Here is a 24,561-nt window from a genome sequence, read left to right on the forward strand (position 1 = left end):
GTCTTAAGTCAATTAAAACAAATGTAAGGAGCACTAAGGTGTTGAATAAAATGTCAAAGAAATAAATTCATGATTTATTTGTTCCATCAATTAAATATACATTTTCCCATTCATTCCCAGACAGGACTTATAACACATTCTACTAACATCCCAGCTGCACATGAGACCTATCACACCAAAGATGCGAGCAAATAGCGCTACACTGCAAACCCAGTCTAGAGATACTGCAATCAGTTTACCTATGGGCATGCACTACAAACAATTTGGACCTCTGCACAGCTGGGAAGCAGCGCTATGCATGACCTTCAACCTGGGTTTATAAAGGAAGTGGCATAAACAAATAAATGAAAAAAACAAAAAAGAGAGAGGTTAGTTCGTCCTTACAAGACTCACTCTCAATCATTCATAACAGCCCTTACGGCTGGACGGACTAACCAATACAAAATTACAAATCAACCAAAAGAACAACAAAAGGACAGCAGAAGCGGCACAACAACAGCTGCAAAACACAAACAAGATTATCGATTAAAATGTTACACAATAAAAACATCAGTTTTATGAAACCATTCAAAATCACAGATCTAAAAAAACCACCCAATATACCAACAATATTGATGGATTTCCCCGCACGCAGTTGATCTAGAGCTTGATTGATTCCACCATTAAAACTTGTGGCCACACTAACAAATCCAACAACACACATTAAAAATAGGCACCTACAATAATAAATAATCCAAACAAAACAGCAAAAGTCTCTTACCGAACAACATAGCCACTCACACCAGAGTGAGTTAATCGTCTCTGGAACTTCCCACAGAAGAGTGCTGACTTCACCTCACACACAAGTTCCTCTGCCAATCACATGGCAAAATGCAGCAAACTGCCAGATGACACTTGTTACAACCCTTCCCTTCAAAGGGCATCGGTAACCCGACGATGAGTTGAAAAGGGAACACACCTGAAATTTTATTTATTTATAGTCTATTGTGGCCATTTAAATGGGTTTGAATGCTGTCCAGCAGTCTTCCTTATCGAGCCAAGTTGGCTACACCCTCCTCCCCATGTTCTTGGTCCCCAGAAGAATCCAAATGGGGGACACTCTCATCTGTGAGACTTGATATCCCTTCCTTTAACACCACAGAATCACCATCTCCCTCTTCTGTAAACATCTGTTCCACTTTATCATTTATCAGAGGAATTCAAATCTCTCTGAACCCTTCGCATTTCTAACCGTCGCTGCACAACATCATGTGCAGCAAAAGCAGCAAACTGCCAGGTGACACTTGTTACACAAACAAACAAACACAAAACTTTCGGCTGTTCTCTTAATTACAAAGGTCTGCCACAGCGAATTCCACATATTTATCAGAGTTTTACGCCAGATGCCGTTCCTGTAGACACTCCAAAGGAATTCATGTCCAACCCCGGGGCCCATTAGTTAAAAAAAACACTGAATAATTTATATGTTTTAATAAGTATTTTAAAAATGCATTTGAAAATATGGCTTTAATTTGTAAACATTGCACTCTAAAATTGTTGAAATAATAATTTTTTAAAAAAAGCCCCCAAACAATCTTGAGTAATCATGCCTCATATCATCTCAAAGACAGTACTTGCGATTCCTAGACTATTTAAAAGTAGAATGGTAGGTAAAGTGTTCGCTTTCAGGCCCCTCCTCTGTGGAACCAGCTCATAGTCTGGAGCAGACACCCTCTCTGCTTTCAAGATTAGTCTTGAACTTTCCTTGGTGATAAAGCATATAGTTAGGGCTGGATCAGGTGACCCTGAATCCTCCCTTAGTTACACTGCAATAGGTGTAGGCTCCTGGGGCTTCCCATGATGCATTGTTTCTTCTTCACTAACCTTTTTTCACTCATTATGTGTTTATAAACCAATTTCTCAATTTAATCATTAGTTATTATTAATCTCTGGCTTCACAGCGTGTCCTTGTCCATTCTCCCTCCTTTCACCCCCAACCAGTCAGGCAGAGAGCTGCACCTATCTCAGCCTGGTTCTTCCAGAAGTTTCTTCCTGTTGAAAGGGAGTTTTTCCTTCCCCCTGTCAGGAGGTGCTTGCTGATAACGGCTCATCTGATTGTTGGGGTTTTCTCTGTATTATCGTAGGGTCTCTACCTTACAATGTAAAGCACCTTGAAGCAACTGATGTTGTGATTTGGGACCGTATAAATAAAGTTGAATTGAAAAAAATATCATTTGTCACTTTTGCTCAGTGGTGTGATGGTGTCTAAAAAATAAAATAAAATTTCAGAAATGTTTCTAAAATGGCTGCATTGAAACAAGCTGTATTTTATCTTCTTGATGCACACTCAATTAAAGTAAATCCCCAAAAGGTCGATTCTGTTCATCTGGATGTAACGTTTTTAGTGGGAGAAATGTTTCCTCACTCATCCAAGTGACTTCTTCAGTCTCAGCTGACTGCAGGTTTCCCCAATCTTATAAACAGTACATTTGCATAATGACTGAAAACAGCCCACTGAAGGAACAATGGGCTGACCTCCCAGCCCATTGCCCAAGGATCGGGCCCCCAACACAAACAGAGTAATATAGTATTAAGTGCCAAGAGGATTGCCATAATTTATTTATCTGGGAAACCAAACAACCTCTAGCGAAGCCAATATCATGACACAGAAGAGCTACCTTGTCAGACCAGGACTCTGCAGTCTATTTACACCTACAGGCCAGTGGACACTTTTTCAATGATGAGGATGTTCACATCCTGGACAGGGAAGAACGCTGGTTTGAGCGCAGAGTCAAGGAGGCCATTTATGTGAAAATGGAAAGCCATCTCTGAATCGAGGAGGGATCTTCCAATGCTGTGATTGCAGCCATTCCCCAAATCTGTGAATGGTACTCATGGCCATTGATCAGTGGTCTTTGATCAGTAGTTGTTGATCAATGGTCATGAGAATCTGCATATTAATGATCAAGGAACTGACCTCCAAGCCCACTGTTCCTTCGGTGGTGCTAGTTTCAGTAATTGTGCAAATGCACTGTTTATAAGATTGGGGAAACCTGCAGTCAGCTGAGACTGAAGAAGTCACTTGGATGAGTGACGAAACGTTTCTCCCACTGAAAACGCTACGTCCAGATGAACAGAATCTACCTTTTGGTGAAGCCGTACTTTAGTAGGATTAGAGATTGCATTTAACAGATCTTGTCATTATTTGCAAATAAAGTACAGAGATTTTTATTTGTGTTTGTCAAAGTAAATTTGGTTAAAATCCAGTGGCTTCTCATTGTCACCAGAAATTGTGGTGGTTTTTTGAGGGTTATTCAGGTTAATGCAGCATTGTAGCGCCATCCAGTGTTTGATGTACCATATTGACGCACAGAGATCACAGAGATTTCTTTTTAAAAATCCCAGGGTTTCGTGTTTCCCTAGGTTCCCCACATGCAGAGAAGGCATAAAAATCTAAAAACATGATAAAATATGAAAAAAGAAAGCCCTCTCTAAAACGATAGGGTGAAAATGAACGTTTATTGCTTGGTATTGTCTGAAAGGATGTTTCAATTCTGAAGTAAGGGCTCAGTTTCACATTATTCATACACAATGTACGCTATATTACAATACTCACAACCCCAGAAATCACAATCTACCTTTGACAATATCACCCCCGAGTTCGACCTACTTACATTATAAATACCATAGTGTTCAACATGTGCAACAGGTGGCTCCGTGGCGCAATGGATAGCGCATTGGACTTCTAGGCATAGATGCAGACATTCAAAGGTTGTGGGTTCGAGTCCCACCGGAGTCGCATTTTTGTACTTCTTCGGCCATGTTTATAGTCACCTGTATTACATACCACTACATGTCACGAGTGTCAAGCGATTACAAAACAGTGATTGTAATTATTAAAAAATCGCAATGTTTTATTGCCTCACGGGTAAATGTCTATTTTTTTCCTCTCAGTTGCGTTACACTAACATGTAAAGTCATTGTTGGTGGAATAAAGTATTAACCGTAGTTACCTTAACTGTGAACAATGTAGCGACTGTTGCTTTATAAATGAATTAAATGTGTCAAGATGGGTAGTTTGGCTTAATGCTAAACGTAGTTAGCCATAGCTGCGTGTTTCCACACGGAGACCCAGCACTGCTGCACCGGGTGTAACCAGCGAGCTAACATTAGGCTAGTTAGATGTAGCTAGCTAGCTATAGATATTTGTGGGTGTACGCAGCTGTAGAATGAACCTTATACACGCAAATATTGAGGGGCAGCAATAAAACGTGTTGCTGTCACTTCGTTTTAAAGTCGCACTATTGTTGCCGTCGACGTCTTCGGTCTGTTTGTTTGTCCCATTAGCTGCCTTGTGTTGGTCTGTTAGCTTCCTCAGCTAGCCAGTGTCGTATGGGTATCAGAGTTAGCAGTGACTTCACCCGGCTGCTGGTTGCCTGATCTTTCATTTTGGACACGTCAAGGTAAACATTTAGCCATCGGCGAGTTTGAAAGCTAGCTAGTGATGAAGCCAATGTTTAGCATTTGCTCTTCTGCGCAATGCTTTTTAAATATGCAGACACTAGCTAAATAACTTGGAACAATCGTGTCAGATTGAGTTTATTCACTTTAAGCTCCTATCAGCGATGAATTGTTGTTACCGACACTGTCATTTATCTTAACTGGGGCTAATGTAGGCTAACCTCTGTTGTCAAGTTCGTCAGTATGTTCAGATTTATCTGATTTATTTATCCAGTTACTGTTGTTAAAACCTGTTGTTGTTGTTCTGTTTGCCCCTTAAATTACAGTAATTTTCCCTAAAAGAGCATTGGACTGAATTAGACTCAAATCTGACTCAAAACTGTTAATATTTGGACTATTTATCAGTAAGAAGACAAAATAACACTAAAAGTTTTTATTCACAAGTCAGTTCCGTCTTTATTAATCTCTTCATCAGGCGAAAATAATAATTATTTTTGGTAAAACGTCTCACGAGTAGTCGGTATGTATTGATTTCTCGGCCGACCTTTGACCTGTCATTCCACACTCAAAGATCAGTGTTGACACTCATTAATAATCAATATTAAAGACTTTCAGCGTGGAAGTAGGGTTGTAGTCAATGAAAAGAAGTGAAATTGTTTGTGTTTAAGAATGTCAGAAAATGTGAATTTGACTTCACACAGTTCAAACTAACATTAAATTTGGACCATTGGTTTAAAATCCAGAGATATTCAGGTGTTTTATATATTCAGGTTATATAGCAACTGTTAAAATTTACTTTGTAAGAGCTCAGAGAATTACATTTGTGGAACTTTTTATAAAAAACGTGTTCTGTCCATTGTTGTGCTGGTGAAACAAGTCACAATACTAAGACTGTATTTATATAGCACCTTTGAAAGCAGAGGTTGACAAATGACATCGAGAGCTAGGGGGGAAAAAGGGTAATCAGAAGGTGAATGAAATGCAAGCATGTTAACCAGAAGGCTTCACATGGGGGCCTAAAAAAACAGGATGAAAGCATGTGATTTAAAAGCAAGATGCTGTTTTTGCAACCTTAGTCCTCAACCAGATTGTTCCAAACCCTGTGCACCCACATTGCAAAAGCAATTTCAGTTAAATTAAAGCCTCGCCTGGGGAACGCCGAGAATGGTCACACCTGAGAATTCAAGGAACTGGCTCCTAATTGATTCACCGAATCACTGTATCAGCCAGTCTTGTTATGTAAATGATAAAACTTTCCATCTTCCCCCTCAAGGTCCCTCCAGTCTGTAGCTTAAGTTTAGGGGGTGTGATGTCAGAAGCCAAGACCCCCACTCCCACCCCTCCTGGAGACACATACAAAGGATGGGTGTTCAAGTGGACAAATTACATCAAGGGTTATCAGCGAAGGTGGTTTGTGCTGAGCAATGGGCTGCTGTCATACTACAGGTACACCTTTCTGTAGAACACTGGTATAGTTTAAGGATATTTCTCTTTTCTTTTTAGTTACTTTTTATTCCCAAAGTCAAATGAGGCTCTTCTGATTATTAGGACCCAGGCAGAGATGGGTCACACGTGTCGGGGCACCATCAACTTGGCTACAGCTACTATCACTGTGGATGATGCCTGCAACTTTGTCATCTCCAATGGAGGGGCACAAACATATCACCTCAAGGCCAGCTGTGAGGTGGAACGTCAGCGATGGATCACTGCCCTGGAGCTGGCCAAAGCCAAGGCTGTCCGCATGCAGGCAGAGTCAGGTAAAACAGACTTAAGGGGAATTATTTAGTGCTTCTGTACATATTTACACGCATGTCCACTTTGTTAGGCACACCTTGTGTCTACTGGGCTGGACGCCCCTTTACCTTTCAACAAGATTCAACAAGGTGCTGCAAACATTCCTCAGAGAATTTAGTCTGTATTTTCATTATAGCATCACACAGTTGCTGCAGATTTGTTGGCTGCACATCCATGATGTTTAACCACATCCTAAAGGTGCTCTATTGGCTTGAGATCTGGTGATTGGAGTTCATTTGAGCACAGCGAACTCATTGTCGTGTTCAAGAAAACAGTTTGAGATGTTTTGAGCTTTGTGACATGCTGTGTTATCCTGCCGGGCAGTGTACTAGATGGGTACACTGTGGTCATAAAGAGTTGGACATAGCCAGCAGCAATACTCATGTAGACTGTGCTGTTTGAATGATGCTCAGTTGGTACTATGGCACACACTCTGGGACCTTTAATAAAAACACTAGCAGCGGCCTGAACCATTGAATGTTGCAGCAGAAATCAAGTCTCATCAGGTCAATGTTTGTCCCAATCTTTGATTAGCCAGTGTGAATTGGAGCCTCAGTTTCCTGCTCTTAGCTGACAGAAGTTGCACTCGGCCTGATCTTGTGCTGCTGGAGTCCATTTGTATGTGATGTTGGACGTGTTGTTCCTCCAGAAAAGCTCTTCTGCACACCTTGGCTTGTAAAGAGTAGTTATTTCAGTTACTGTTGCTTTCCTGTCAGATGAAGCAGTCTGACTGTCCTCTGACCTCTGACGTCAGAAAGGCATTTTTTGTCCAGAGAACAGCTGCTCACTGAATATCTTCTCAACAGCCATGACACTTTCAGAGTCACTTAAATCACACTTCTTCCCCTTTCTGATGCACAGTTTGAACTTCAGCATGCCGCATTGACCAATCCTAAATGCACTCAGTTGCTGCCATGTGATTGGCTGATTAGATATTTGATATTAACAAGCAGTTCAACAGTGTACCTTAGAAAGTGGCTAGCAAGTGTATTTATTTATTTATTTAAATAATTCACAGGACATGAGAACTTTTTTTTTTTTTTTTAATCAGATATTTTTTTTTCCTTTCCTTTTGTTTGATTTCCTAACAGATGACTCGGGCGATGACTTCCCTTCATCGTCACCACGCATCACACAAGGTGGTGGGTCACAAAATTCAGAAGTCCAGTCTGCTCTCAGAACCCTGAGCAACAAAGTGGAGGATCTGAGCACCTGCAATGATCTGATCTCAAAGCATGGCTCTGCCCTCCAGAGGTCAGACTTGAACCCATTTTGCCTTGCTCTTTGCTTTAATCTTCAGGCAACAGTCTCATTTATGCCTCATGTCTCTACTAGTCTACTATGTGAGGGGTAAAAAACAGCTCTAAATTTGAAGTTATAATTCTGTAGGTTTGGTAATTCAGTGCCATATTCAGATGTTTTGTACCATTTGCAGAAGAGTCCTGTTATAAAATCATTGATGTGTAAATTGACTACATATTGTCCAAACATCCAAAGTTCATATTTTTTTCAGGTCATTAGCAGAACTGGATGGTTTACGTCTGACTGGAGAGGCTGGGGATAAGATTCGCCAGGTCACAGAAAGAGCCACTCTGTTCCGCATCACCTCTAACGCCATGATCAATGTAAGTCTGACATCCTCCTTCAGTGTGTTGACCTCTGAGTTTTTAATATATAATGTATATATACCAGAGAAGACCTTGTCTATGTATTACTGCGCAGCTTTTCAATGAAACACATTGAAAAGTGTTTCAATGTTATGCTTCTCAGGCGTGCCGAGACTTCTTGACGCTGGCACAAACTCACAGCAAGCGATGGCAAAAGGCCCTGCAGGCTGAGCGGGAGCAGAGAGTGCGGCTGGAGGAGACTTTAGAGCAACTGGCCAAACAGCACAATCACCTCGAGCGAGCATTCAGAGGAGCCGCACAGGCTAATGCTAGTCCAGACAATAAAGGTAAGTTGTGATTCTGACAAGATAACAATGAAGGATGATGCACATGTCTATTGACATTCTACAAGAGTGTGAGTTAATGTTTTCAGAAAGTTTTTATTGTAATACCAGCACTTATTTTGTAAATCTTACTTCTGACCTCCATACAATAATAAGTAAAAAGAGTAAACTAACCCTGAAAATAATAAAAACTAAACTAAAACTAATTTTTCAAACAACAAAAACTAAACTGAAATATGAAAATCGATTCTGAAAACTAAATGAAATTAAACTGAATTCAAAACCAAAAGTCAAAATGAAATGAAAATAAAATACTAAACTATTATAACTCTTATCAGGTACATGTGGCGTACAACTCTTTCGAAATCAAAGATGTGGGGCCACCAACTGTTTGCATTCGACTTCGATTTCTGAACAAAACTCATTAAACCTCATTTCCCACAGAGATATTTTTCAGTGGTAATCCAAGAGCCTGTGAAAAATTTCATTGGCTTTTTATCAGGGGAACCAGGGAGATGCTAACTCCTGGGTGACCAAGATTTTCTGTGGCTGACATACGAGAATCCTTGTGATCAAGCACTTGGCAAGAAAAATAAAATCAAGATGTGAAACTAAAAGAACATTATCAGTTTCAGTCTCATTAAACTTTTTAATTACTCCGTTATTGACTAAACCCTAATTTGAAATCCCCTGGCAATTATCAGGTAAATGTTAAGTCAAGTTTTACAAGTAGCAGTACCAGTGATTACCTGATTCCATGTAACCAGATGTGAGGAATTGCAACTTCCTGTTTTGTGTGTTTGTTTGTTTGTTTGTTTTAAATTTTTGTTTTAACACTTTAAATGCTCTGTATCAGAGGTGTCGAACTCCAGGCCTTGAGGGCCGGTGTCCTGTAGGTTTTAGATCTCACCCTGGGTCAACACACCTCAATCAAATTAGTTCATTACCAGACTTCTGGAGGACTTCAAGACATGTTGAGGAGGTAATTTAGTCATTGAAATGTTGGATCAAGGACACATCTAAAACCTGCAGGACACAGACCCCCGGGGCCTGGAGTTCGACACACCTGCTCTATATTACATGTTGTTTTATTGTTTTTGTGATACCTGGAGAATCATCTTTAAGTTTCTGTATAGGGAAAACTTAGATGTTTGTTTGTGTTAAGGTGCTGCTGGGCCAGGAAAAGGTGAGGCCAGTGATGAGGATGATGACAATGAGTTCTTTGATGCCATGGAAGAAGCCCCCGAGTTTATCACTGTACCTGCGGACCCCCAGTTTCACAAGTCGGTATCTTTCCCTTTACCCGTCGGTACAGATTGACAGATGGAGTTAGTTGGGGGATTTCCCCAAGACTTTGTGTGTGGCTTGTCTTTGTTTTTATATATTTAGACCACTTCCTTGTATCACATTCCAGTATGTATTTATCTTAAGTCAATCAAATTGTGTAATGACAGATTGGCGTGTGTGTGTGTGTGTGTGTGTGTGTGTGTGTGTGTGTGTGTGTCAGGTCATTTTTTTTAAGCCTCTCTTTCCTCATATGTCAAAATACCTGATTAACTAGTAACGTTCACGTCACTAACAGAATCTATTTGCTTTTTTTGATCTCTTACAGAAGGTCAAGCAGTAATATCAGCGGCCTCAATAGTGAATTGTGTGCAGATGATCAGTCGGTAGGCCTCATTCTGTCCGAATCATTGAAATCTTATTATAATGCTGTATCCCATCTTTTAAAATAACACAGTCTGAATGAAAAGCTGCAGTAGGACGGGTGTTCTATGTATATTCTTTATACATGATTTTGTTGCTATGGTAATAAATCAAAAACATTTCCGTTTTATATTGATAAACGTTTCTGCTTCTTAGCTTAACGAGGAGCCTCTTGCGATGAACCAGGAGTCCCCCTCCCAGGAGCTGGTACCCTTAAAGAAGAGGCGGACACGCATCCCAGACAAACCAAACTACTCCCTCAACCTTTGGAGCATCATGAAAAACTGCATCGGCAAAGAGCTGTCTAAGATCCCGATGCCTGTAAGGATTTCTTGTTCTTACAGAACGTCCAGTCAGAGTTACTGAAAGCTTGTTGTTTATCCATGTGTGCTTCGTTGTTCACCTGTTGAAGAAGACGTCTGATCAGCTTCATTTTGGACAGTCAGACTCAAAGAGTTTGAGTGTTAAAATATTTGTGTCTTACTCATAATATTCAATTAATGAAAGATTTGGGTGCCTTTTAACACCCCTCCTACCCCAAGTTAAAACCACATTGGAAATATGGTTTGTGTGCGTTTACAGTAAAAATACAAAATCTACGATAAGCTAACCACATCATTAAATGCCACCGCAGTGCCTCCAAAATGTCTGGCAGCAGTCAGTTCAGTGTGACGAAATTGGAGGGTAGATACTGATCCCTGTCCTTTTTCCGCTGTAAGGGTTGTCAGCATTCTGCGAGAGCTTTTGAAGATCTTTATCGGCAAATCTGCCCAGATTTTGTTTATTTGTGAAATAGACTTTAGGTCACTTGTAGGATGTGGGTCTAAAATAAGCTACCATCACGGCTTTTTATAAGAGTCCAGACTAACTGATTTGTCAGACTGATCACTGCTGAGATAAATGGTCACATGTTTGATTTGGCTTTGTTCTGTCAACTTATCACTGCCATTGTGTCGCCCTGCCCCCACTCTAACAATAAAGAGTTTTGTCTCTGCCACATTACAGAGATACTTTGACATTGACACATGTCGACTTCCTGTAGCTTAGCAACACTACCTGCCAGGTCACTGCTGACCCATCTATGGTTGTGGTTTAGAAAATGGCTTGGGTTTTGCTTAAGCCAAAAGCTAAATTAGCAGATTTTCAGAAATTGGCAATACAGGTTTTCTGTTAAAAGCTTTTCTATGTGGTCTTTCCAAACAGAAGACGTTACCCAAACCATACCTGTACCTATCTAACAATCTACACATATAAACATTTACTGAAGTGACACTACATAGCAAGTGTCAGTGTGTGTGATGGGCCTCGCTCACATTGAGTGTAGCAGAGTGGAGACAGATGCATATGCTGACAACAACTCTTAAGGTCACCGAAAGCGTAATAAAAACTTTCCAAGAAGTGAAGAGGGAACACAAACCTGACCACAGTTTGTGGTTAAGTCACAAACTACTGCAGCAAGTGTGAAATGGCTCAAAAACTGCTGACTCTTTGCTATTAGCTTCCTCTGTGCTAACAAAGCTCTCCCAGAAGGAAGCAGTGCACTGCTGCAGATGCACACAGGACGGTATAGAACCGAATTGAACAGATCAGCCTGTGGTCACTTCTACCCAGTCTAGCTTTTTGAATCAGGTTCACACCCACATCTTAGCCATGTGTGAGATTCGTTGCAGGAATTAATACATAACACAAATATAAAAGTAAATTTCAATCATTTTGCTTTCTAGGTTAATTTCAATGAGCCCATCTCCATGCTGCAGCGGTTGTCTGAGGACCTCGAGTACCACGAGTTGCTGGATAAGGCCGCAAAGTGTCAGAACTCTTTGGAGCAGATGTGCTACGTGGCCGCCTTCGCAGTGTCTGCCTACTCCACCACAGTCTACCGCACGGGAAAGCCTTTCAACCCTCTGCTGGGAGAAACGTATGAGCTGGACCGCAAGAGAGAAAGTGGCTACCGCTCCCTATGTGAGCAGGTGAGGGAGGAAAAAACACAAGAGAATGGAAGTTTTCCAACCGAGAAGTGTAACTCAAGAGAGAGATTGAATGTCAGAAAGGAGGAATTTAAAAAAATCCCACTGACTTGGCATTAGGAGAGAATCTTGCTTCCTTCTTCTGCGCAATTGGGGTTGAACATGCTGGCAGGGAACCAGAATTATTATTATTATTTTTTTAATATGGAGACATGAAGTGGCGACTTTTTTTTTTTTTTTTAATCAAAAAGTGTCATATTTCTGCCCCTTCTTGTCGTAAAATACACCAACCTTAAACAATCTAAAGTCACTGGTTGATCCTGAATAGATTATTTGTAGAGGAGGAAATCAAATGGAGGTTTATTGTGTGTGTGTGTGTGTGTGTGTATGTGTGTGAAAGCTTTCATGTCACATGTCAGATTTATGAGACTAAATGTCAGTCACATCTATTGGGGATGACTCAGACTCACGAAGAATAGGACTTGATGTTTTGTTGCATCAGAAAAACATTTTCTCTTTCCAGGTGAGTCACCACCCACCTGCTGCTGCACATCATGCTATCTCTGATCGTGGCTGGACGTTGAGACAAGAAATCACAGTTGCGAGCAAGTTCAGGGGGAAATACCTCTCCATTATGCCTTTGGGTAAGAGGCAAGCTAGTTTAGAAAACAAAGCATACCATTCTTCCATAGTGTCAAGGACAAAAGATGTACACACAACTATCATCAGAATTTATAAGTGACTAAAGAGTGTACCAGCCCACACCTTTCTTTAGTTGAAGCATAAAACGGTAATTACTAATGAACAAAGGTTTTGCTTTGCTTTTTTTTTTTTTAGTTTGTTTTATATTTCTTTCCTTCGTCACAGGCACAATTCATGCAGTCTTTGAGAAGAGCAATAATCACTACACATGGAAGAAAGTTAACACCACGGTGCACAACATCATTGTCGGAAAACTTTGGATTGATCAGGTGAGACGCTCGGACACGTTGTTGCAGGGCCACAGGGCCTGATCTGCAGAGGAGGCAGGAATGGAGAGCAAGAAAGGATTTGTTATGACGCTCCTAACAAGGAAAAATAAACATGGGTTTATCTTGTACAACCAGCTTTGCCACAATATGATTGACATGATGTCTTTTATGGAGAGACAATAACAAGCTCTCCTGCTAGTAACATTAACAAAGAAATGACATTTGAATAGAGTTACTGATGCCTTTAATCACTTCAGTGATTCACAGTGACATTAATATGCAGGGTGGATACAAAACACACAAAGAAAACTTTTGAAAAGGTTTACTTCAGCACATCTGTACACTTATCTGATCTCCTGCATGTACACGTGTACATCTTAGTCATCAGAGATATGCATAACTCATTCTGTACAGATTTTTACGCAGGGTGCCCTTCCCAATACTGCTCTCCCATTTATTTGGCAGTTTGTTTAACAGCTTTAACTCACTTTAACAGGTCAGGTTCTCGATTGGTTCTTCTCATATCTAAAATTTAGAAGTTTTCAAGTTTCACTTGGTAGCATCTGGGGTTCCTCAGGGCTCTGTCCTTGGTCCATTACTCTTTAACCTTTACGTATTCCTGCTTGGTCCCATCTTAAAGAATCAAAATATCATTCTTATGCAGATTACACATAGTTGTACTTATCATTTCCCTCTGATGTAACCTCACAGACTAATGATTGATTAGACTGGATGTCTACAAACTTTTATAATTTAACAGAGAGGTGATGAAGATTATTACCGTGTATTTTATTTCTTTGCAAAGTCTGATTTGTTTGTTATTGGTTAATCGCAAAGAGTTCACATGTAATGAAATGTGCTATATAAATGAATTTGCCATGGCCGGTTGTCATCACATAGCATTAAAATACCCTATTTCTTTGCTTCCAGTTCTAATTTTTACTCTACAGATAAAAAGTAGAGTAAGAGCATTGCATTGCAGCATTTTAACTTGAGTGTGAAGTGAAATTTTTATCTAGTCGATATCATCCCCACTTGTGATTTTTCCCTCCTCACTGTGTATCCCTGTGTTTCCCTTCCAGTCTGGTGAGATAGACGTAGTAAACCACACCACCGGAGACCGCTGCCACTTAAAGTTTGCTCCTTACAGCTACTTCTCCAGAGATGTAGCCAGAAAGGTGAGAAAGATGCAGAAGACCTGAATAGATTTAGTCTGTTTTTCTCTGACTTGCTTTGAAAGAAAACCCACACACAGTAGGTGCATCAAGTTTGAACCAACAGACAAATTTTAATATACAGGCTTTTCTTTGCCTTTATGACATTATTTGATTGTGTTAGCTGCTTTTACAATCTCCCTTTTTGCTTCCTTCTGACAAAAAAAATCCTTTAGCAGGAAAATAAAACATCTTACGATGTGTTATGATTTTAACCAAACTGCTGTCGTAAAATTTGTGCTTGTGCTCGATGGATCGTGATGCTCTACTCTTCCGTTCGCTCTCTGTGGTAACCTTCCCTCTCTTCTGTTTTTAGGTTACAGGTGTGGTAATGGATAAAGATGGAAAGGCACACTACGTGCTGTCAGGCACATGGGACGAGAAGATGGAGTTCTCCAAGGTGATGCAGAGCAGCCGAGGAGGCGAGAACGGCACCGAGGGCAAACAGAAGACGGTCTATCAGACCCTTAAAGCCAGAGAGTTGTGGAGAAGAAACCCTTTACCGTAAGTGCTGTTTTAAAAAGTAAAACCGGGCCGTACTGCATTAGTTACGATTTAGAAGTGCGCACACAGCTTTCTGAAGCAGAAATAAACATTAGACCTAAACATGGATGGCATCAGTACCAGTATCAGGGTGTAGTTTTGTGTGACTGAAAGCGCTGCTGTGCTGTGCTCCGTCATCCTCCTCAGCGATGGAGCAGAAACCATGTACTACTTTACTGCCTTGGCCTTGACCCTGAACGAGCCTGAAGAGGGCGTGGCTCCCACGGACAGCCGACGCCGGCCTGACCAGCGCTTAATGGAGGAAGGTCGCTGGGACGAGGCCAATGCCGAGAAGCAGCGGCTGGAGGAGAAGCAGCGCACCGCCCGCCGTGAGAGAGAGAGGGAGGCCGCAAGCCAACGCACCTCGAGTCAATCAGAAGAAGGTTAGAATCGAACTTCTTTGTGCTTCACTTTTTCTTTACTCCTCTCCTCTCTGCATGGGGAAAATCATGGAACAAAGGGGTAAAACGATTCTCTGTGATCCCCTTTTGTCTTCCAAAGCTGTCGATGAGGACTCTGTTACTGATCCCTCCTTGAAAGGCAAGTATTCCTTTTTTTTTTTTTCTTTCTTTCTTTCTTTTCTTTTTTTTTTTTTAGATAAAAATTGATTAAACTGTCACCATTTCATGTGTAAATTCATGTTGCTCTAGTGAGAAGCTCATTAACTTTCTGGGGATCTGTTTTTTTTTTGTTTTTTTTCCCCTCTGTCCTTCCCTCTCTTTCAGGCGCACCTCATGACAGCTATCTTGCACTTTGGTTCGAGCGCTGCGAGGACCCAATCACAGGTGAGGAGATTCACATCTATAAGGGAGGCTACTGGGAAGCTAAGGAGCGCGGGAGCTGGGAGAGCTGTCCCAACATCTTTTGATCTTGGCATTGACTGCAAAGTGCCGTGAAGAGACACCATCAAAGGCCTGCTTGTCCCCTTCTCTGACGGCTGCTCCCCTCCAGTTGCTCTCTGTTCTAAGAGATCTCCAGGATGGTCACTGCTGTCTGATCCACAGGGAGAGCAGGGTTTTCTCTCCCTCGTCCCATATTTGGTTTCCCCCTCGTTGCTGTCACATATCTGAGAGGACTGGAATGAAAATTTCTTTGCTGTTTGGGTGCTTTTGTGTTTTTTTTTCTTTTGTCCCGCTGAGCATGAGTGGGAGGATGTGAAACGAGCAGTGCTTCCAAATCAAGTTTGCTCAGTCTTTTCAGATCAAGAGTGTTTGATTTGAGGTGATTCGGGTTTTATTTTTTGTTTTTTGTTTTTCCTGTTGTCACCCATAGCATTGTCTGCTTTGGTAATAACAATAGAAAAAAAAAAAAGAAAAAGGTGGGGCGGGGGGTAAAACCTGATTAATATATACAGGTATGATTCAAAGTAATTTTCATTAAACTGTCAACTGGTGGCCTTCAAGACATTAGCAAGTTTTCTTTTGTTAATCTCTGATTTAGTGTCTTAACGTAATGAAGTGAAAGTTGTAGCGTGCTCGTATGTATGACTGCTTATCTGCTCTTCCATCACTTTACAACAGGGCCACTGTGCAGTGTGCTTTAAAAAAAGATGACCTTTCACACTATCATGTTTATAATTAGGTTATTTTTCTTTACCAAGGCCTAGTGGGAAGTATGACAGTGAAAATTGTAGTGTGGCAAGGCCTAAAAAAAACCCTTTCTTTGCCTTAGAAATGAAGAACCTGCACTTACTTGTATTTACGTCCCACCTGAGTGGATACGATATTTACATTTGCAGCTGGTTTCTTGTACAAAATATGAAGACGTAATTAAGAAATGGGGAAAATTGTTGCAAATTGTCTCACATAACTGTTTACCTTAATAATAAATAATAAAACTACCCCTTTTTTTTTTCCACAATGCTGGAATAGTATTTTGACATTTTGTTAATCAAGTGAACGGTAACAAAGTTTACTGTAAAAAAACAAAACAAAAGACAAACAAAAAACAAAACAAAATGGTTTTAAATAGTGCAGGATACTTGCTGTGCTCTTGTATTGACTGTAAAACAGACAAATGAGTGAAGAAAACATTAAAAAAAAAAAAACATGTTCATACATATGCAACTACATGTTGACACCAAAAACACAGGATATATGTATGTGCGTGTGTGTGTGTGTGTGTGTGCGCATTTCATAATTTTGTTTGTTTGTAAGTGTACTTAAAAAATGAAGAATAAAGAATTGAAAATCATTGCAAATAACTGATTTTATAAATGTATAGAAATTCATATTGTAGTAGTAAGGTAGACTTTTTTTCCCTTGTATTTTTGGTTCCTCATAATATTGGTAGGCTGTCTTCATTTTCCAAAAAAAGGGAGTTTCAGTACTTGACTCAGATGGGCGAGGGACGTGGCATTGTTCAGTATTTTGTATTAACAAAGAGAAAAACTGAAATAAATGCTCTAATGTCAAACAGCACCTTTATACTGTTTTTCTTTAATCTGCATTTCCAGGTTTTCATTCTTAAGGTTCACTAAATTAGTTTTTAAAACACATTGATACATAGTTAAATTTTTTTTTGGTAATTTTTAAATGTACATTATCACAGTGGATTTTAAATGAAAGGGGAAGTGACTGAAGTGCACAGTGTAAGCTTTGGCTGATCCTGAAGGTGTTTTTGTTTATTTGGGTTTTTCAGCCCAATGACGCTGCTTCCACTTGCATCTCTTTGAACTTTGTATTTAAAGTTCCAGTGAACAGCTACCCAGCATTAGTTCAATACTTGGACTCAGCTCCAGATCTTTTATGTGTTTAATTTGTAAAGAAATAATACGGGAATAGACTTCATTGGGCCATGAAATCGCTGGCCAGTCAGTTGACCAGGTTACTATATAACTTTTTGTGTTTTATATGTAAGGCTGTAATTCCTAAACAAGAAACTTTTGCTAAACCCCTTGAATTAAAGCTCAAAGTCTGGATTTCAGTCACAATGTATACTACATAATGGCAACGCAAATTACACGTAAAGGTTCAAAATTAAAGTCTGAGGAGCAGATTAGTGTATTTCACAGGTCAGCACTGAGTATATTATTTGATAAATATCACGTTTGAATGGAAAAATTGTGCTTTGTACAGGCATGCTGTTATATAGTTTGTCCACTAGAGGGTGCTACTCACCACAAAATGAGCCACAGGATGGCGTTTCCTGCCTCAGAATGGATGTGTGTTACCTTCATAAAAATAAATGAAACTGGACTTTAAATGCCCTCTGAGAAAATAAACCAAATGAACCACTTATTAACAAAACTGGTATATTTTCATAGTAGCGCTGGCGAGAGGGGGTAAAAACAAGCCTCCTGCGGGGGTTTTCCTGCTTTTGGAGTTTTCATGTACACTTCTTACACTTTCATCACCTTTCACCAACAAACGGTCTTGTCTTTAAATTTATCCATTACATTTATAGCGTGACAATTATCTGTCCCTTCCCATTTGATTGATCGAAACACTTTGAAGCGCAGTTCTGATTGAGCTACTTTTACAATTAGTAAAAACTATTACAAAATTATTCATAAATTTGTATACTATCCACAAAGAGAGAAAGAAATACAGAAAATATGTATTTGAAAAGTCACCTGACGATAATAGAAAATCTATTTGAGTTCTTATATGTACTTGTCTATAAATAGTCCGCCTCCCTGTGTGTTCCCTTTAAATCTCCTGCTTGCTTCCAAAGGAGTTGCTTCTTCTATTGTACACATCACAGGCGCCTCTCTTTGCTGTGTCATGCCAGCAGATTTATTTTTAGCCAGTTTTTTTTTTTTGAAAGGCAGACTGGAACCTACCATCCTATACACGGGGCAGAGAGAAACAGGGAATACGGGGAAAGCTGGGGAGGGGCTTTTCAGCTCATCTAACCTGACTGATGCTGTGACTACAGGAAGCGACCGACACACTCCATCACACTCGGGACACACCCTTTCCTACCACACAGTGTGGTACAGTGCAGTGCAGTGGACAGGAGGTGGTTGAGAAACGGTGAGAGTTTGTATAACAGGCAGCAACTGCCTGAACAGAGGGAGGGATGGGAATGCTGAATCAGTGAAAATGCATGAAAGCCTGGGAGAGGGTGGAAGAGGGTAAACGGCAGGGGGAGAGGGAAGAGAAAGGTAACAGCGAGGGGTAGACTGGGTAAAATGTACAGTGTGATTCCTTGTCGTTCATTCATCTATAATTTGTGAATATTGAGCTGGCAGTTCACCCTGATTTACATCAAGCTTCTCCTTAAGAGGCTTGGATCTCAGTGCTGATTTACAGTACAGTGCCTTTAAGCTGGAATTGTCCCTTTACAGTGTTCAATAAGTCAGGAAAGTCTCTCAGCTCTCAGTCAGATGGAGGTAGACCAGGTGGTGCCTTTGCCAAGGTTGCCCCGGGTCGCCGTGTGTGGAGGTACCCATGGCAATGAGCTGTCCGGTGTGTATTTGGTGCGAGAGCTGCTGAAACTGCAGAGAGAAGTTATGAAGAAAGAGCAAGAGGAGGACTCGAAGCCTGCGTTGGTGCTGCTGGTGCTGTCAAACCCGCGGGCAATGCAGCAGTGTCGCCGATATGTAGACACTGATCTGAACCGCTGCTTTACCCACGCCACCCTCAAGTAAGGCAACAATCAGAGATAACACTCACGGTGTCAGTTGTAAAATCAAAGAGTGTGCTGCTATTTTGTATTTTTTTTATCCCCCAGTGGTCCCCTCTCAGACATGGCCCCCTATGAGATCATCAGGTCCCGAGAGCTGAACGCCCTGCTAGGACCCAAGGGCAGTCCGGAGGCAGTGGATCTGGTCTGCGACCTCCACAACACCACTGCCAACATGGGCCTGTGCTTCATCGGATACTCTGACTGTGACTGGATCTGCCTGCACATATTTAGACACCTGCAAGTGAGTAAACCAGCTTCTTAGTTTAGTGAAATCTTTGCGCCCTGCATGTTTGTGAGCTAAAATTTGAGTTTTTTTAGAGGGAGATGCCAGATACACCAATGAGATTCCTACATTTTGATGTGTCCAACAAAGAGTCCTATTCCCTTGATTCATTGGGAAAACATGGCTTTGGTAAGTTTTTACAGCTTTTATAAATCTAGTCTAGTCAAAAGTGGTATTAGTGCGTGATAACTCTCAATTTAAATCCTTGATCTGCAGCCATGGAGATCGGCCCTCAGCCCCACGGCGTGGTGAGGTCAAACATCTATACAGCAATGAAAGTGGGTGTCCAGCACATGCTCGACTGGGTCCGCCTCTTTAACTCAGGTACATTTTTATAGACATATTACGAGCTGAGCTGAAACAATGCATCTTTGAGGCTCTCAGTTGGTTTCAACCACCTTCTCTGTTTATTACCAGGTAATGTGTTTGAGGGAGGATTTGTGGACATTTTCACCATGGTTAAACACATCGACTACCCGAGAGACAGCGAGACCCGCAATATCACAGCAGCCATTCATCCTTGTCTCCAGGTACGGCCTGAGATACCTTCACTTAAAAGCAAAAAACTCCTCGGAACAAAACACTGAATTACTGCCAAGCAATTATGTAAGTTAGACATAACCACGGAGGCTGTAAAGTATGAAGAGGCGCACATAACATCAGAAACATAAACTTTATAACAGTAAAGTACGAGACATGTACAAAACGCAAACAAAGAAGAAGAAGAAAGGCCCTTTGTCCCAAGGAAAAAAAAATCACAGTCTGAACTCAAAAGCTGTTTGTGCAAGAATGAATCAAGTTTTATATTTAGCCTGTCGCCACACCTGCTGTCCAGAAGTGATTCATTCAGTCAGTGCGCGTTTTCTTTTACTGTAAAGTATAAACAATTACAACACAAGGTGAGGCCTCTTTTATTAAAGGAGCTTTGTCCCAGAGATGATACCTGTCAAGGGTTTGTGTTAAGTTGAAATCTTTGTTTCACCTATTTGGAATCCAAACGGAAAAAGATGGCCAAAAGTGACCGGATTAAAAATTAACACCTTTAAGTTAATTCATGTGGCTAAAAGGCAGGCTGACTGGGTCAATGCCAACCTCGATAGTAAAATAAATAAATGCAATAAATAAAAGTCTTTATCCATTATACTTTATTCTGTGGTTTTTAAGGGAAATGTGTAATGTGGACGAGATAGATTAAACTGCTTTAAGCTTTAGTCAACTGAGGAAACTTTAGTGAAAACTGAAATAAGAAAAAAAGCTGATTGCGCGTATTAAAAAAAGCTGAAGTAAAAATAAAAATGTGCTGGAAATGTCTGGGAGTTTCATTAAATCTGTCAACACAACCAACCTGAGGAGGCTTTGGTAGAGATGTTTACTGAGAATAGGATGGTTGCATAACTATCAGTCTGGTATACTGTATTTTTAAACTGTTCTGCACTTCTTAAATTTAGCTCCTGATATATGACATATGATTTTTTATTTGCATTTAAAATAAGCACCTAGCATCACTTAATGATATTGCACTTTAAGCCACTGGAGCTTTGTTATGGCACTTTTATGTATTTATGGTTAATCCTGTTAAATCCGACAGGTGTTGCTTAGCACCTAACCCATCTGCTTGTCCTCACAGGACCGAGACTTCTGCCTGCTCCACCCTGAAGACCCGCTGTTCCAGACGTTCTCAGGAGAAACAGTGAGGTATAAAGGCACTGAACCTCTCTATCCTTTCTTCATCAACGAATGCGCTTACTACGAGAAGGGCATCGCTCTCTCCCTGGCAAGAAAGAGGCGCATCACGATTCCTGCAATCCGGGTGCAGACGGAGCAGGAGCAACAAGCTAATGAGCAGGGATTTGCATCAGAAGAAGAGGAGTGAAGACGTTCCCAACACGAGAGTGATGGCTGAATTAAATTTTTACAAAAGCTTTCATTGAAATGACGGCATGCGTTATCTTTCACAGACATGCCACTGTGCATTCAGGAATTAAGTTTCCAGTAAGAATTGAATGTGTAAAAACAGATGGCATGAATTCATAGGCAATTTAATTATTTTAAATATTTAAAAAAAAATAGAAATTCACTACTGATTACTACAGCGATGATCAGGATATGTTCAAAATGAAGTGCAAAGAAGCTTGTAATAATATGACCTTTAAAGTACAGTCACTGTGTACTGTTTCAGGTTCCTTGAAATTAATAAGTCAACTGAGGAACATATATAGATCAAATAAACAACATAAACACCAGATTAAAAACCAATTCACAAGAAAATTACTTTTTGAATGTAAGTGGTCAGCAAAACAAATTAGTGAATGAGCACTACTGTATTTTCCCCCTTTTCTACAAAATCCGTGACAACATGATAAATATGATCAAAAAAAAAAAAAAAGTACACTGGGTAAACAAATTATACCACAATCTGAACCTAAAAACTAGCATAAATTCTAAATGAGTAAATATAACTTGAGTGAAACAATTACGGAAATGTATGCAAAGTATGTTCCCCTGAAATCTAGTCATGGGAACATACTGCAAAGACAGTAATCAGTGTCACTGCCTTTGTTCTTTTGTTCTTCCAGAGGCCAAATTCTTTCAGTCTGTTCCAAAGAAGCTACGTTAAAAGACCCATTACGAAACAACTGGCCCAGCTGACAAAAAGCATGTGCGTTTTTGTTATACTCGGGGTGTGCCCAGTAGGTTACGCTGAAAGTGGATGAACTAAATAAATAAGGATTAGTTTCAACTGTGAATCATGCCAAGATATTCTTTTACAGATGACTACTACAAGCTGAAATGTGTACGACAGGTCCACTTTCAAAATGGCTCTGCTCTGTTCCCCGTCTATCGTGACATGCTGTACAACCACAAACTGTATATAAAAGATGGACACTGTGACCATGCTATATCGTTATAGTTTTCAGACCTTTTGACATTTTGCTTTAAAAAGTAAAACAAATCAACAGACTGAACCATACTCTGTGGAGCTATGGACATTTGACTATTGATATTGTTAGCTGCCACGGTTAGCATGGCAAATCTATAATTCACTGTGACATAAAATAGGCTGGGTATAAAGCAAAATATAATTATAATATGTAATGTTATAATTACTTTGAAAGTATTTGTCAAACTGAAATCACATTTACATAAATAACCTACTTGTAGATCAATGTTCCCTCTAAGCTGCGCGTGTGCGCAATTGCGCACTGCCGGCAAGGTCTCTGCGCACAGAAATGAAATCTAACCTGAATTGAAATTAAAATAAATACGTTAACAATTCTGTTTTGCAGTGTTAGTCAGTGACTGGCTGCTCCCGTATGGGATTAGAACGATGCCACCTTATTCCATAGTCAAGCCAATAATGCGATTCACATTCGCACCTAATCAACGTCGTTGACAGGCTATGACAGCGTCCTTATGTGCCGACACTGGTGTTTTAGCTAGCAAAGCAGCGTGGCTGATGTGGAATGAAGCCACGTTAATGACAACGTGTACAACCATTGGAGATGTGAGCAGGACAGACGGAACAATTGACGGAAAAAGTGTGGACTTTATGCCAGTTTTTAAATTGTGTTGATAGGCCACGTAAAACCAAACCAAAATCAAAATCAAAAAACTATTTTGGTTTCCTAAACATGGCATTTAGATGTTTAGGAAGGGGGGAAGTTTTGGAGTGTTTAGAGATGTGAGAGACTTGCGACTTGCGACGTTTAGTGCAAATCTTGTGTAGTTAGTGTGTAGTGTAGTCAATAGTTTTGTTGTGTGTGTCAGAACAATGAGGCGACTACTGAATGTTACAGGTGTTACAGGAGTGATACATCTCCTGCTGTCAGGCCTGCAGGTATCAGGCTGTTGTTCTCCTTTATCTCATAGTGGACAGAAATAATTTTTTGGAGTGACACAAATAATTTGTGTGGCATCAGATTTGATGCAGAACAGCTGATTGTTCTGTAAATAGTTTGAAATGTTTATTTAAAAAAATGCCTTGGCTGCATTTTTAGGTTAAACAGCTGCAAAAAACTTTGTTGTTTGCACAACTCAGTAACTTTTTTGAAGAAGCAACTATATAATTAATTGCCCATCATTGGTCATTATATCCTGTATTATGCAGACAGAGTTACAGGACTCTCTCCCAGACCAAAGACTCATACTCATAATACAAGTCAGAGCTTTATAGGAAGAAAAAAAAAGAAAGTTGTGTTTTCAAAATTGGAGTTCAAGTTATTTTTACTTCCAATAGTGTTAACATACTACACAGATCATGAACAATATTGTTTTTAATTTTCATTGTAAGTGGGCTAAAGAAGTTAATTAAAAGTAGTCTAACATAAATGTAAATGCTGTAATTTGATTATTTTAATAAACCATGTAACTTGGATGGATTCGATGCTGGCGTGACCACAGTGCACACGTCTGCTGTTGCTCACAGTGGTTCAAGGGACCGCTCAGGGAGTTTGTGTGTTCGCTCAGATACATGAAAAATTAGAGGGAACTTTGTTTTAGATGTACTAGGTCACATTCCTGAAGCCTTAGTAAACTGTTTACTAATATAGTCTGTTGACATTTGAATATTGCGCTTACCAGAAAGCAGATGAACCACTGCTATTCTAAGTCAGAATCCAGTCAGACCGACCCAGAAACTGGCACCTCCATAGGTCTGTGCATACAGAGAGGGAGATGTGAGATTATTAGTAAATGAGGCATTTAAGTACCTTCCTCTGCATGTCACAAACTTCTGCATAGACTGGGGTAATTATTCAACATCACATGTAATTAATGCACTAGTATAGCTGAAGTTACATATGTGCAGCATGTCCTCCCCGCTGTTGTGGTTCCCTGGTTCTTTGTACTTTGGAGTAAACTGTTGAAGTAGAGTGAAACTTCGACACTCCAGTACCATCTTGGCACCTACAAGAGATCAGTGATTTCAGTGTTTAAGCACATTAAACTCCATTTACTGTACATGTGAATTACATTCATTTCAAACGTTGCTGTTGTTTTTTAAAATCTCGGTGTATTTTCTATTTCCTGAGGAGAAACTGGCTGTACAAGCAAAGTCAAA

At 40.2% G+C, this 24,561-nt stretch overlaps 2 protein-coding genes and 1 non-coding gene across 3 annotated transcripts; all 3 read left to right on the forward strand.

Moving 5' to 3' along the window:
- Positions 1-3,690: 3,690 nt before the first annotated feature.
- Positions 3,691-3,778, forward strand: trnar-ucu (transfer RNA arginine (anticodon UCU)). The gene is given in 2 exon segments: positions 3,691-3,727; positions 3,743-3,778. It is a non-coding gene; the product is annotated as a tRNA-Arg (tRNA).
- Positions 3,779-4,097: 319 nt separating this feature from the next.
- On the forward strand, positions 4,098-17,007 carry LOC146391336 (oxysterol-binding protein 1-like). The gene is made up of 17 exons (XM_084924216.1): positions 4,098-4,442; positions 5,714-5,886; positions 5,989-6,197; positions 7,326-7,488; positions 7,748-7,859; positions 8,005-8,188; positions 9,351-9,468; positions 9,798-9,855; positions 10,049-10,213; positions 11,617-11,862; positions 12,383-12,503; positions 12,727-12,830; positions 13,913-14,008; positions 14,361-14,548; positions 14,735-14,970; positions 15,089-15,127; positions 15,313-17,007. The coding sequence occupies exons 2-17, from the start codon at positions 5,750-5,752 to the stop codon at positions 15,453-15,455; spliced, it is 2,319 nt and encodes a 772-aa protein (XP_084780342.1). The 5' UTR covers positions 4,098-4,442; positions 5,714-5,749; the 3' UTR covers positions 15,456-17,007.
- Positions 17,008-18,264: 1,257 nt separating this feature from the next.
- LOC146391337 (N-acyl-aromatic-L-amino acid amidohydrolase (carboxylate-forming) B-like) lies at positions 18,265-24,461 on the forward strand. Its single transcript, XM_084924217.1, has 6 exons — positions 18,265-19,177; positions 19,265-19,460; positions 19,538-19,631; positions 19,719-19,826; positions 19,920-20,032; positions 21,130-24,461. Exons 1-6 carry the CDS (start codon positions 18,918-18,920, stop codon positions 21,373-21,375), a joined length of 1,017 nt encoding a protein of 338 aa, XP_084780343.1. The 5' UTR covers positions 18,265-18,917; the 3' UTR covers positions 21,376-24,461.
- The last annotated feature ends 100 nt before the right edge of the window (positions 24,462-24,561 follow it).

The sequence above is a fragment of the Perissodus microlepis genome, chromosome 3 (assembly GCF_051167445.1).
Source record: "Perissodus microlepis isolate ML-2025 ecotype Zambia chromosome 3, ASM5116744v1, whole genome shotgun sequence".
Taxonomy (NCBI): domain Eukaryota; kingdom Metazoa; phylum Chordata; class Actinopteri; order Cichliformes; family Cichlidae; genus Perissodus; species Perissodus microlepis.

What these genes read in the sequence shown, in the direction of transcription:
- LOC146391337 (XM_084924217.1), top strand. Translation starts at nt 18,918, where the DNA reads ATGGAGGTAGACCAGGTGGTGCCTTTGCCAAGGTTGCCCCGGGTCGCC. An exon ending in ATTGGGAAAACATGGCTTTG is followed by an intron (nt 19,632 to 19,718) that starts GTAAGTTTTTAC and finishes CTTGATCTGCAG; the next exon opens with CCATGGAGATCGGCCCTCAG. An exon ending in GGTCCGCCTCTTTAACTCAG is followed by an intron (nt 19,827 to 19,919) that starts GTACATTTTTAT and finishes GTTTATTACCAG; the next exon opens with GTAATGTGTTTGAGGGAGGA.
- LOC146391336 (XM_084924216.1), top strand. Translation starts at nt 5,750, where the DNA reads ATGTCAGAAGCCAAGACCCCCACTCCCACCCCTCCTGGAGACACATAC. An exon ending in TGCTAGTCCAGACAATAAAG is followed by an intron (nt 8,189 to 9,350) that starts GTAAGTTGTGAT and finishes GTTTGTGTTAAG; the next exon opens with GTGCTGCTGGGCCAGGAAAA. An exon ending in TACTGATCCCTCCTTGAAAG is followed by an intron (nt 15,128 to 15,312) that starts GCAAGTATTCCT and finishes CCTCTCTTTCAG; the next exon opens with GCGCACCTCATGACAGCTAT.